The sequence below is a fragment of the Psittacula echo genome (genome assembly GCF_963264785.1).
Source record: "Psittacula echo genome assembly, contig: SCAFFOLD_172, whole genome shotgun sequence".
Lineage (NCBI taxonomy): Eukaryota > Metazoa > Chordata > Aves > Psittaciformes > Psittacidae > Psittacula > Psittacula echo.
The window spans coordinates 1-12,366 of record NW_027664156.1 but is presented as its reverse complement, the minus strand read 5'-3'; the positions used below and the strand labels follow the sequence as shown (position 1 = coordinate 12,366).

At 61.3% G+C, this 12,366-nt stretch overlaps 1 protein-coding gene across 1 annotated transcript; it reads right to left on the bottom strand.

Annotated features, from left to right (window-relative positions):
- Nucleotides 1-522: 522 nt before the first annotated feature.
- Nucleotides 523-11,525, bottom strand: LOC308232752 (uncharacterized protein; the record flags this gene model as incomplete). The annotated part of the gene is given in 13 exon segments (XM_080639984.1): nucleotides 523-923; nucleotides 1,629-1,642; nucleotides 1,645-1,678; nucleotides 1,786-1,869; nucleotides 2,584-2,721; nucleotides 3,718-3,795; nucleotides 3,906-3,953; nucleotides 4,572-4,719; nucleotides 7,060-7,171; nucleotides 9,408-9,600; nucleotides 10,611-10,807; nucleotides 10,809-11,254; nucleotides 11,407-11,525. Coding segments are annotated over 13 exon segments (1,722 nt in total), but the record flags the coding sequence as incomplete, so codon positions are not given.
- Nucleotides 11,526-12,366: the final 841 nt, after the last annotated feature.

The following is a 12,366-nucleotide window of genomic DNA, read 5'->3' as shown; positions in this document are numbered from 1 at the left end:
CTCCCATTGAAGCTCCCATTGACCCCCCCATTGATGCCCCCATTGAAGCTCCCATTGACCCCCCCATTGATGCCCCCATTGAAGCTCCCATTGACCCCCCCATTGATGCTCCTATTGAAGCTCCCATTGACCCCCCCATTGAAGCTCCCATTGAAGCTCCCATTGACCTCCCCATTGAAGCTCCCATTGAAGCTCCCATTGACCCCCCCATTGATGCCCCCATTGAAGCTCCCATTGACCCCCCCATTGATGCCCCCATTGAAGCTCCCATTGACCCCCTCATTGATGCCCCCATTGAAGCTCCCATTGAAGCTCCCATTGATGCCCCCATTGAAGCTCCCATTGACCTCCCCATTGATGCCCCCATTGAAGCTCCCATTGACCCCCCCATTGATGCTCCCATTGAAGCTCCCATTGACCCCCCCATTGAAGCTCCCATTGAAGCTCCCATTGACCCCCCCATTGAAGCTCCCACTGAAGCTCCCACTGATGCCCCCATTGACACCCCCATAGACACCCCCATTGACGCCCCTATTGATGCCCCATTGACGCCCCCCCCATGTGCCCCCCCCCAAAACGCCTCCAACCTCCAAACTCCACCGTTTATTCCCAGTACAAACACCCCCGGCCCGGCGGGGGGGGGGGGGGGGGGAGGCTGAAGGATGATGGGGGGGCAGGGAGCGTGGTCAGACTTAGCCCCTCCCCTTTACCCCCCCCCATTCCCCCCCCAAGTGCCCAATTGGGGGGGGGGGGGGGGTTTGGGGGGGGTCCAAGTGGGGGTGAAGGGGGGGTGCTGGGGGCAGGGCCCCCCCTCACAGGGCCAGCTTGCAGTGGCAGAGCTCCTTGTACATGAGGCGCCGGAGCTGGGGCATATCCTGCTGCGTGAAGCTGAACGGGCGCCCCAGCGCCAGGAACTTGCAGTACTGGGGGGGGGGGGGGGGGGGGGGGGGCAATGGGGGGAGGCAATTAGCAATGAATTCATGTCACACACACCCCCCCCCATGGAACCCCCTATGGGATGCCCCAATGAGTCCATAGGGGCTCATGGGTGCCCCCCCCTCACCACCACCACCACCAATGACACCCTATGACCCCCCCGGTATCGTCACGTGGTGTCATGTGTAGCCCCCCCCATGACCCCATAAGTGCCCCCCATCACCCCATATGAGTTCATCTGTGACCCCTATGACTCCGTATGGGACCCCCTTCACCTTATCGGTGCCCCTATGACCCCCTATGGGACCCCCATGACCCTATATATGCCCCCTGTAACCCCCCATGACCCCCTATGGACCCATATGTGACCCCCATGATCTCGTATCTGCTTTCATTACACCTCCCTGTGACCCCCATAACCCCTCATGACCCCCCATGACCTCATATGTGACCCCCATGACCTCATGTACACCCTCACTGCCCCCCATGTGACCCCCATAACCCTATATGCACCCCTATAACCCCATGTAACCCCACGTGTACCTCTAACCCCATATGTGTCCCCTATAATCCTCTATGACCTCATGTATACCCCCGTGACCCCATTGTCCACCCCCTGCCCCCTCCAAGCCCCGCCCCTTCAAGCCCCGCCCCCTCCAAGCCCCGCCCCCTCCAAGCCCCGCCCCCTTCACCTGCAGCACGAAGGCCCGCAGTCGCTGTCATTGTTCTGCCGGGCCACATTCTGGGGGGGGGGGGGGGGTGTGTGTGATGAGAAATGGGGGTCCCCCCTTGGAAAAGGGGGGTCCCCAAAGACTGGGGGGGTCCCCAAAGGTGGGGGGGGGCAGTCACCATCTTAAAGGCCCCCCGCCAGCCCTCCCGGAAGTCGGGGCGCTCCTTCTTGTCGGCCTCGGCTTGCAGGTACCGGCAGATGTGCTGGGGGGGGGGGGGGGGAAGGGGGCGGGGTCAGGCGGGGAAGCCACGCCCCCTTAGCGCCAGGCCACGCCCCCTCTTGTGTCTACTCCAGGCTCTAAGCCACGCCCCCTCCCGTAGACATAATGGGAGCTAAGCCACGCCCCCTTAGCGCCAGGCCACGCCCCCTCTTGTGTCTAATCCAGCCTCTAAGCCACGCCCCCTCCCATAGACATAATGGGAGCCAGGCCACGCCCCCTCCTGTGTCTACTCCAGGCTCTAAGCCACGCCCCCTCCCATAGACATAATGGGAGCCAGGCCACGCCCCCTCTTGTGTCTACTCCAGGCTCTAAGCCACGCCCCCTCCCATAGACATAATGGGAGCCAGGCCACGCCCCCTCTTGTGTCTACTCCAGGCTCTAAGCCACGCCCCCTCCCATAGACATAATGTTAGCTAAGCCACGCCCCCTTAGAGCAAGGCCAAGCCCCCTCCCATGTACACAACAGGCGTTAAGCCACGCCCCCCCGTGTGAAGGCTCCGCCCCCCTGCCTCAAGCCACGCCCCCTCCACCCCTCCCACCCTGCCCCTAAGCCCACCAGACCCCCCCCCAACGGCCCCAAGACCCCGCCATGGGCCCGGACCCCCAATTCCCCCCCCATTTCCTCCCCCAAACCGCCCCTTTTACCCCACTCTACCCCCTCCGGAGGCCCCCCAAGGCCCCCGTCCCCCCCCCCCACCTTGGGGCAGCGGCGGTTGAGGGTGCGCTGCGAGTCGAAGTAGGTGATGCGGCGCCGGGTGACGTCGACGGCCACCAGGGACCAGTGCACCTCGAGGTGGATGGGGATGAGCAGCAGCTCCTTGCCAAAGATGTCCACCTGCCGCAGGGGGCGGGGCTAAAAGGCTTGGCCACGCCCCCCCCCCGCTCGGGCCCCATGGAGCACAAGGGGAAGCCCCGCCCACAAGGCAGAAACCCCATTGCCCAGGTTGATCCCCATTGATCCCATGACCATTACCCCCATTGCTCCCCAGTGATCCCAATACACCCATTGTCCCCCCTGCTCCCTTGGCTCCCCGTTGCTCCCCATTACCGCTGGTGCCCTCATTGACCCCTTTTACTCCCCATTACCTCCATTGCTCCCAGTGACCCCATTGCTCCCCATTAACCCCCGTGCCCCCATTGATCCCATTGCTCCCCATTACCTCCATTGCTCCCAGTGACCCCATTGCTCCCCATTAACCCCAGTGCCCCCATTGATCCCATTGCTCCCCATTACCTCCATTCCTCCCAGTGACCCCATTGCTCCCCATTAACCCCCGTGCCCCCATTGATCCCATTGCTCCCCATTACCTCCATTGCTCCCAGTGACCCCATTGCTCCCCATTAACCCCCGTGCCCCCATTGATCCCATTGCTCCCCATTACCTCCATTGCTCCCAGTGACCCCATTGCTCCCCATTAACCCCAGTGCCCCCATTGATCCCATTGCTCCCCATTACCTCCATTGCTCCCAGTGACCCCATTGCTCCCCATTAACCCCAGTGCCCCCATTGATCCCATTGCTCCCCATTGACCGCCACTGCCCCATTCATCCCAGTGACCCCATTGTCCTCCATTACCCCCCATTAACCCCAGTGCCCCCATTGATCCCATTGCTCCCATTACCCCCCTCTTGGCTTTAGCCCCGCCCCCTCGGTCCCAGCCCCGCCCACATCCCCCCTAGATCCCCTATGATAGGCCCGCCCTTCTCACAGGCCACGCCCCCTTCCCACTCCGGCCACGCCCTCAATGAGCCCCTCTCATTGACTCCCAGGCTCCACCCCTTTAGGCCCCGCCCCCTTTAGGCCCCGCCCCCTTTAGGCCCCGCCCCTCACGTTCTTGGTCCAGCGCTGCACCCCCTCGTAGCCCCGTGTCCGCAGTTTGTCATAGAAAAAGCTATTGAAGAAGTGGACCTGGGGGGGGGGGCCCACGGGGGGGTTATGGGGGGGCTATAGGGGGGCTATAGGGGGGCTATGGGGTGCGTGCCCCCCCAACACCTCCCACACCCCCCCAACCCCCTCACCTTGTCGGGTACCGCATCCATCACCAGGTCCCCGTACATGTTCATCACCTGGGGGGGGGGGGTAAAGAGGGGGGCTCAGCATCACGTGACCACCCCCCTCAAACCCCCTATAGGGCCCCTCCAAACCCCTATAGAGCCATATGCAAACCCCTATAGAACCTCTCCCTAAACCCCTACAAGGCCCCTCCCAAGCCCATATAGAGCCCCCCCAAACCCTTATAGGGCCCTCCCCAAACCCCTATAGGCCCCCCACACACCCCTATAGATCCCCCTCAAAGCCCCTAGAGCTTCCCCCCGAGCCCCTATAGGCCCCCCTCAAACCCCTATAGAGACCCCCTCCAAACCCCTATAGAGCCTCCACCCACGCCCCTATAGGGCCCCCCAAACCCCTATAGATCCCCCCAAACCCCTGTAGCGCCTCCCCATGCCCGTCTAGGGCCCTCCCCCCAAACCCCTATAAAGCCCCCCCCAAACCCCTATAGAGCTCCCTCCAAACTCTTATAGAGCCCCTCCAAACCCCTCTACACCCCCCCCCCCAAAAGCCCTATAGAGCCCCCCCAAAACTCCTATAGATCCCCCCTCCACAGACACCCCCCCCCCCCCCCAAAGCCCTATAGGTCCCCCCCACCCCAAGCCCCTATAGGGCTCTATAGGGCCCTGGGGGACCTGGTCGTTGAGCCAGTTGGGCCCGTAGAGGGTCTGCAGGTCGTCCATGGTGAGCACGTGGCGCTTGTAGCTGACGCGGAAGCCGCGGAGCAGCGCGGTGCCGGGCAGGCGCTGGTAGGACTGCAGGAGCTGCTGCACCGAGCCCCGCCTGCCACACACGCACCGGGCTCGCACAGCCACAACCCCCCCGGCCCGGCCCCGAAACAGCCCCGAAACCACCTCAAAGCCACCCGAAACCACCTCAAAGCCACCCGAAACCACCTCAAAGCCACCCGAAACCACCTCAAAGCCACCCGAAACGGCCCAAAACCACCTCAAACCCACCCGAAACCACCTCAAACCCATCCGAAACCACCTCAAAGCCACCCGAAACCACCTCAAACCCATCCGAAACCACCTCAAAGCCACCCGAAACCACCTCAAAGCCATCCGAAACCACCTCAAACCCATCCGAAACCACCTCAAACCCATCCGAAACCATCTCAAACCCACCCGTAACCACCTCAAACCCATCCGAAACCACCTCAAAGCCACCCGAAACCACCTCAAACCCATCCGAAACCACCTCAAAGCCACCCGAAACCACCTCAAAGCCACCCGAAACCACCTCAAAGCCACCCGAAACCACCTCAAAGCCACCCGAAACGGCCCAAAACCACCTCAAAGCCACCCGAAACCACCTCAAAGCCACCCGAAACGGCCCGAAACCACCTCAAAGCCACCCGAAACCACCTCAAACCCATCCGAAACGGCCCAAAACCACCTCAAACCCACCCGAAACCACCTCAAACCCATCCGAAACGGCCCAAAACCACCTCAAACCCACCCGAAACCACCTCAAACCCACCCGAAACCACCTCAAACCCACCCGAAACCACCTCAAACCCACCCGAAACCACCTCAAACCCATCCGAAACCACCTCAAACCCATCCGAAACCACCTCAAACCCACCCGAAACCACCTCAAACCCACCCGAAACCACCTCAAACCCATCCGAAACCACCTCAAACCCACCCGAAACCACCTCAAACCCACCCGAAACCACCTCAAACCCACCCGAAACCACCTCAAACCCATCCGAAACCACCTCAAACCCATCCGAAACCACCTCAAACCCACCCGAAACCACCTCAAACCCACCCGAAACCACCTCAAACCCATCCGAAACCACCTCAAACCCACCCGAAACCACCTCAAACCCATCCGAAACCACCTCAAACCCACCCGAAACCACCTCAAACCCATCCGAAACCACCTCAAACCCACCCGAAACCACCTCAAACCCATCCGAAACCACCTCAAACCCACCCGAAACCACCTCAAACCCACCCGAAACCACCTCAAACCCACCCGAAACCACCTCAAAGCCACCCGAAACCACCTCAAACCCACCCGAAACCACCTCAAACCCACCCGAAACCACCTCAAACCCACCCGAAACCACCTCAAACCCACCCGAAACCACCTCAAAGCCACCCGAAACCACCTCAAAGCCACCCGAAACCACCTCAAAGCCACCCGAAACCACCTCAAACCCACCCGAAACCACCTCAAAGCCACCCGAAACCACCTCAAAGCCACCCGAAACGGCCCAAAACCACCTCAAACCCACCCGAAACCACCTCAAACCCACCCGAAACGGCCCAAAACCACCTCAAACCCACCCGAAACCACCTCAAACCCACCCGAAACCACCTCAAACCCACCCGAAACCACCTCAAACCCACCCGAAACCACCTCAAACCCACCCGAAACGGCCCAAAACCACCTCAAACCCACCCGAAACGGCCCAAAACCACCTAAAACTGACCTGAAATGGCCCAAAACACCCCCCAAAGAGCTCCCTTTAGAACCCCTTAAGCCCCCTTTAAACCCCCTTTATCCCCTTTAAACCCCCTTAACCCCCCTTTAAACCCCATTTACCGACCCTTTAAACCCCATTTACCCCCCTTAAACCCCATTTACCCCCTTTAAACCCCCTTTATCCCCTTTAAACCCCCTTAACCCCCCTTTAAACCCCATTTATCCCCTTTAAACCCCCTTAACCCCCCTTTAAACCCCATTTACCCCTTTTAAACCCCCTTAACCCCCTTTAAACCCCCTTTAAACCCCATTTACCCACCCTTTAAACCCCATTTACCCCCCCTTTAAACCCCATTTACCCCCTTTAAACCCCTTAAGCCCCTTTAAACCCCCTTTAAATCCATTTACCCCCCTTTAAACCCCCTTAACCCCCCTTTAAACCCCCTTCACCCACTTTAAACCCCCTTAAGCCCCCTTAACCCCCCTTTAAACCCCCTTTAAACCCCCTTAACCCCCCTTTAACCCCATTTACCCCCCCTTTAAACCCCCTTAACCCCCCTTTAAACCCCATTTACCCCCCCTTTAAACCCCATTTACCCCCTTTAAACCCCCTTCCCCTTTAAACCCCCTTAACCCCCCTTTAAACCCCCTTTACCCCCCTTCAGACCCCGGTGCCCCCCGCACCTCTGGGGGGTGCTGAACTCCTGCTGGAAGATGTCCTCCAGCTTCTCCACCACCTCCTCGGCGCTCACCGGGATGAGGCTGCCGTAGGCCTGCAGGAACTCGTCCAGGATGCCTGGCCCGGGGGGGGGGGGGGGGGGGGCGTTCACTCGGGAGCCTACTGAGGGGGCGCCTCAAATACACCCCAAAACTGCCCCAAACTGCCCAAACTGCCCCAAACCTGCCCCCAAACTGACCAAACCCAAACTGACCCAAACTGACCCAAACTGACCCAAACTGACCCCAAACTGACCCAAACTGACCCCAAACTGACCCCAAACTGACCCAAACTGACCCAACTGACCCCAAACTGACCCAAACTGACCCAAACTGACCCCAAACTGACCCAAACTGACCCAAACTGACCCCAAACTGACCCAAACTGACCCCAAACTGACCCCAAACTGACCCAAACTGACCCCAACTGACCCCAAAACTGCCCCAAACTGCCCCAAACTGCCCCAAACTGACCCAAACTGACCCAAACTGACCCCAAACTGACCCAAACTGACCCCAAACTGACCCCAAACTGACCCAACCCCAAACTGACCCAAACTGACCCCAAACTGACCCAAACTGCCCCAAACTGACCCCAAACTGACCCCAAACTGACCCCAAACTGACCCAAACTGACCCAAACTGACCCAAACTGACCCCAAACTGACCCAAACTGACCCAAACTGACCCCAAACTGACCCAAACTGACCCAAACTGACCCCAAACTGACCCAAACTGACCCCAAACTGACCCCAAACTGACCCAAACTGACCCCAAACTGACCCCAAACTGACCCCAAACTGACCCCAAACTGCCCCAAACTGACCCCAAACTGCCCCAAACTGCCCCAAACTGCCCCAAACTGACCCCAAACTGACCCCAAACTGACCCCAAACTGACCCAAACTGACCCCAAACTGACCCCAAACTGCCCCAAACTGACCCCAAACTGCCCCAAACTGCCCCAAACTGACCCAAACTGCCCCCAAACTGACCCCAAACTGACCCAAACTGACCCAAACTGACCCAAACTGACCCCAAACTGACCCCAAACTGACCCAAACTGACCCAAACTGACCCCAAACTGACCCCAAACTGACCCCAAACTGCCCCAAACTGACCCCAAACTGCCCCAAACTGACCCAAACTGACCCAAACTGCCCCCAAACTGACCCCAAACTGACCCCAAACTGACCCCAACTTACCCAAACTGACCCAAACTGACCCCAAACTGACCCAAACTGACCCCAAACTGACCCAAACTGACCCCAAACTGACCCCAAAACTGACCCCAACTGACCCCAACTGACCCAAACTGACCCCAAACTGACCCCAAACTGACCCAAACTGACCCAAACTGACCCAAACTGACCCAAACTGGGCCCAAACTGGCCCAAACTGGCCCCAAACTGGCCCCAAACTGGCCCCAAACTGACCCAAACTGACCCCAAACTGACCCCAAACTGACCCCAAACTGACCCAAACTGACCCCAAACGACCCAAACTGACCCAAACTGACCCAAACTGACCCAAACTGGCCCCAAACTGGCCCAAACTGGCCCCAAACTGACCCAAACTGACCCAAACTGACCCAAACTGGCCCCAAACTGCCCCAAACTGACCCAAACTGGCCCCAAACTGACCCAAACTGACCCAAACTGACCCAAACTGACCCAAACTGCCCCCAAACTGACCCAAACTGACCCCAACTGACCCCAAACTGGCCCCAAACTGACCCCAAACTGACCCCAAACTGACCCAAACTGACCCAAACTGACCCAAACTGACCCCAAACTGACCCAAACTGCCCCAAACTGCCCCAAACTGACCCAAACTGACCCCAAACTGACCCAAACTGACCCAAACTGACCCAAACTGACCCCAAACTGACCCAAACTGCCCCCAACTGACCCAAACTGCCCCCAACTGACCCAAACTGACCCCAAACTGCCCCCAAACTGCCCCGAACTGCCCCAAACCAACTCAAAACCCCCCCTGAACAACCCAAAAGGCCCCCGAAACAACACAAACCACCCCAAAAACCACACAGCCCAGAACACCCCAAACCCACCCCAAACCCCCCCCCCTTATACCCCAAAATACCCCCCCCAGACCCCAAACTTCCCCCCCAGGACCCCCAAACCCCCCATAACCCACCCCATTATACCCCAAAATACCCCCCCCAGCACCCCAAAACCACTCCAAGACCCCAACCCCCCCCCATACACCCCAAAGCCACCCCTTTACACCCAACTTACCCCCCATATACCCCAAAATACCCCCCCTGCACCCCAAAATTGCCCCCCCCGGACTCACTCTGGACGCAGGTCACGTGCTCCTCCCGCAGGGGGCTGTTCTGGGCCCCCCCCCCGCGGGCAATGGGAGGCTCCGGGGGGGGGCTCTTCCTCCTCCCCGCCGCCCCCCCCCACGCTGCAGACGTTGCTGATGACGATGGCGGCTTCCGGGGGGGTGGGGGGGGCGCCCGGGCCCAAACCATTGGGGAGGGGACCTGGGGGGGGGGGGGGGCACAAAGGGGATCAATGGGAGCCCAACATGGGGGGGGGGGCCCTGGCCCTTTAAACACCCCCCCCCCCCCCCAATGGACTTGGACTCCCCCCCTCCGGGTACAAAGAGATGGGGGCAGCCCCCCCCCAAAGGGATTTGGGGACCCCCCCTATGGATCCCTATGGATTTTACCCCCCCCCAATAGGTTTAGGGCCCCCCCTATGGATTTAGGACCCCCCCCCATGGACTTAGAGTACACCCCCTAGAGATTCAAGCCCCCCCCATGTATATAGGGGCCCCCCCATACATTTAACCCCCCATGGATATAGGGCCCCCCCATACATTGAAGCACCCCCAAATATAGGGGTCCCCCCATAGCTTCAAGCTCCCACCATAGATATGTGACCCCCCCTATAGATATAGGACCCCCCATAGATTTACAACCCCCACAATGGATATAGGGCCCCCCCCATAGATTTAATCCCCCCTTTAGATTAAGGGCCCCCCCCATAGATTCAAGCCCCCCCTATATATTAAGGGCCCCCCCCTATAGTTTAAGGGATCCCCACCATAGATTCAACCCCCCCCTATAGATTAAGGACCCCCCCCATAGATTCAAGCCCCCCCCTACAGATTAAGGACCCCTCCCCATAGATTCAAGCCCCTCCCTATAGATTAAGGACCCCCCCCATAGATTCAGGGCCCCCCCCATAGATTCAAGCCCCCCCCCATAGATTAAGGACCCCCCCGTATAGATTAAGGACCCCTCCCCATAGATTCAAGCCCCCCCCTATAGATTAAGGACCCCCCCCATAGATTAAGGACCCCCCCCATAGATTCAAGCCCCCCCCTATAGATTAAGGACCCCCCCCTATAGATTAAGGACCCCTCCCCATAGATTCAAGCCCCCCCCTATAGATTAAGGACCCCCCCCATAGATTCAGGGCCCCCCCCATAGATTCAAGCCCCCCCCTATAGATTAAGGGCCCCCCCATAGCTTCAGCCCCCCCTCACCTGCGTCCCCGCCGAGCCCCGCTGCCCCCCCCATCCCCACCCCCATCCCCCCCCCTCCTCCGGGGTCCCCCCCGAGCCCCTCCCCCCCGAACAAGGGGGGGCCGAGGGGGGGGAGGGGCGGGAGGCGGCCGGAGGCGAGCGGGGGGAGGGGCAGGGCCAGCGGGGGGGGGAGGGGGGGCAGCTCCTCCTGCAGGTGGGGGAGGGGGGGGGGGAGGGGCCCCCGCTCCTCCTCCTCATCCGGGGACAGCGAGGGGGGGGGTCTGCGCCGGGGCCCCCCCCTCCGCCGGGGCCCCCGCTTCCAGGGGAAGGCCCAAGCCCCCCCCTTGGCGTAGAGCAGCATCCGCAGGGCCCGCAGCGCCCGCAGCCGCCGACGGGGGGGGGCCCGGCGGCGGGAGGGGAGCGCCGGGGAGGGCGGGGGGGGAACCCCCCATTTCGGGGGAGGACGGGGGGGGGCCCAGCGCCTGCCCCCCCCTCCCCGGGGACACCCCCCCCCCCCTTCCTCCTCCTCCTCCTCCTCCTCCTCCTCCTCTTCCTCGGCCCAAAGCGAAGGGACCGGAACCGGGACCGGGACGCGGCGAGGGGGGGCGGAGCCTCCCGGGCCCTCCCGGGGTCCCTCCCCACAGCTGCCGGGCCGCCAGCGCCTCCTTCATGGCTGCGAGGCCTGCGGGGCCCGGAGAGCGCCGTTAAGCCCCGTTCATCGCCGTTCATCCCCGTTACACCCCCCTCCATCCGAGCCCCCCCCTCCCGGTAACGGGGCAATGGGGGGGGGGGGTCCCCGCTCACCCCCCGGCCTCGCACCGGGCTCCCGCCGCCGCCGCCGCCGCCGCCTCCCTCCCCACAGCCACCGGCGCCGCCCGATGGCGTCACCGCGGCGCGCCGCACGCACCGGGGAAGCCACGCCCACTCCTCCGGTCGCTATGGAGACGCGAGAGCCAATCAGGAGGGAGAGCGGGGGATCATGGGATGTATCCCCCCCCGGTTAGAGCAAAGGATCACGGGATATATCCGCCTTAGGGCAAAGGATCATGGGATGCATCCCCCCTCCCCCCGGTTAGAGCAAAGGATCGTGGGATATATCCGCCTTAGGGCAAAGGATCATGGGATGTATCCCCGCCCATCCGGTCGCTATGGAGACGAACGGGCCAATCAGGAGAGGTAGCGGGGGATGATGGGATATACCTCCCCTTAGAGCAAAGGATCATGGGATATATCCCCCCCTTTAGCGCAAAGCATCATGGGACACATTCCCGTTGCACCACCGCACCCCCCACCCCCCCCACCCCCCATCCGGTCGCTATGGAGACGAGCGGACCAATCAGCAGAGGGAGCGGGGGATCATGGGATATATCCCCCCCTTAGCGCAAAGCATCATGGGATATACCCCCCCATGCCCTCGCTCTAATCACGTGACACCCCTAGGACGCGGGTTCGAATCCCGCGGGGGGGGGGGGGGGGGGGGCGGCGAGTCCCAAACCTCCCCCCCCCCCCCCCCAAACGTTTGGAAACGCCCCCAAACCCCCCCCCACCCCCTCCAAAACGCCCCCAACCGTTCGGGAACGCCCCAAACACCCCCCCCCAAGCGTTTTTTGTTCCCTCCCCCCCAATAACCCCGGAGGCGCTGCAGTCATTGGGGTTTATTACGGGGGGGGGGCGGCGGCGCTCACGGGAAGGGCTCCGAGGGGGGCCGGTGCAGCGCCGCGTCCAGGCCGGTGCCGAGCCCGCAGGCCCCGACCAGCGCCAGGAAGGCCCAAAGCAG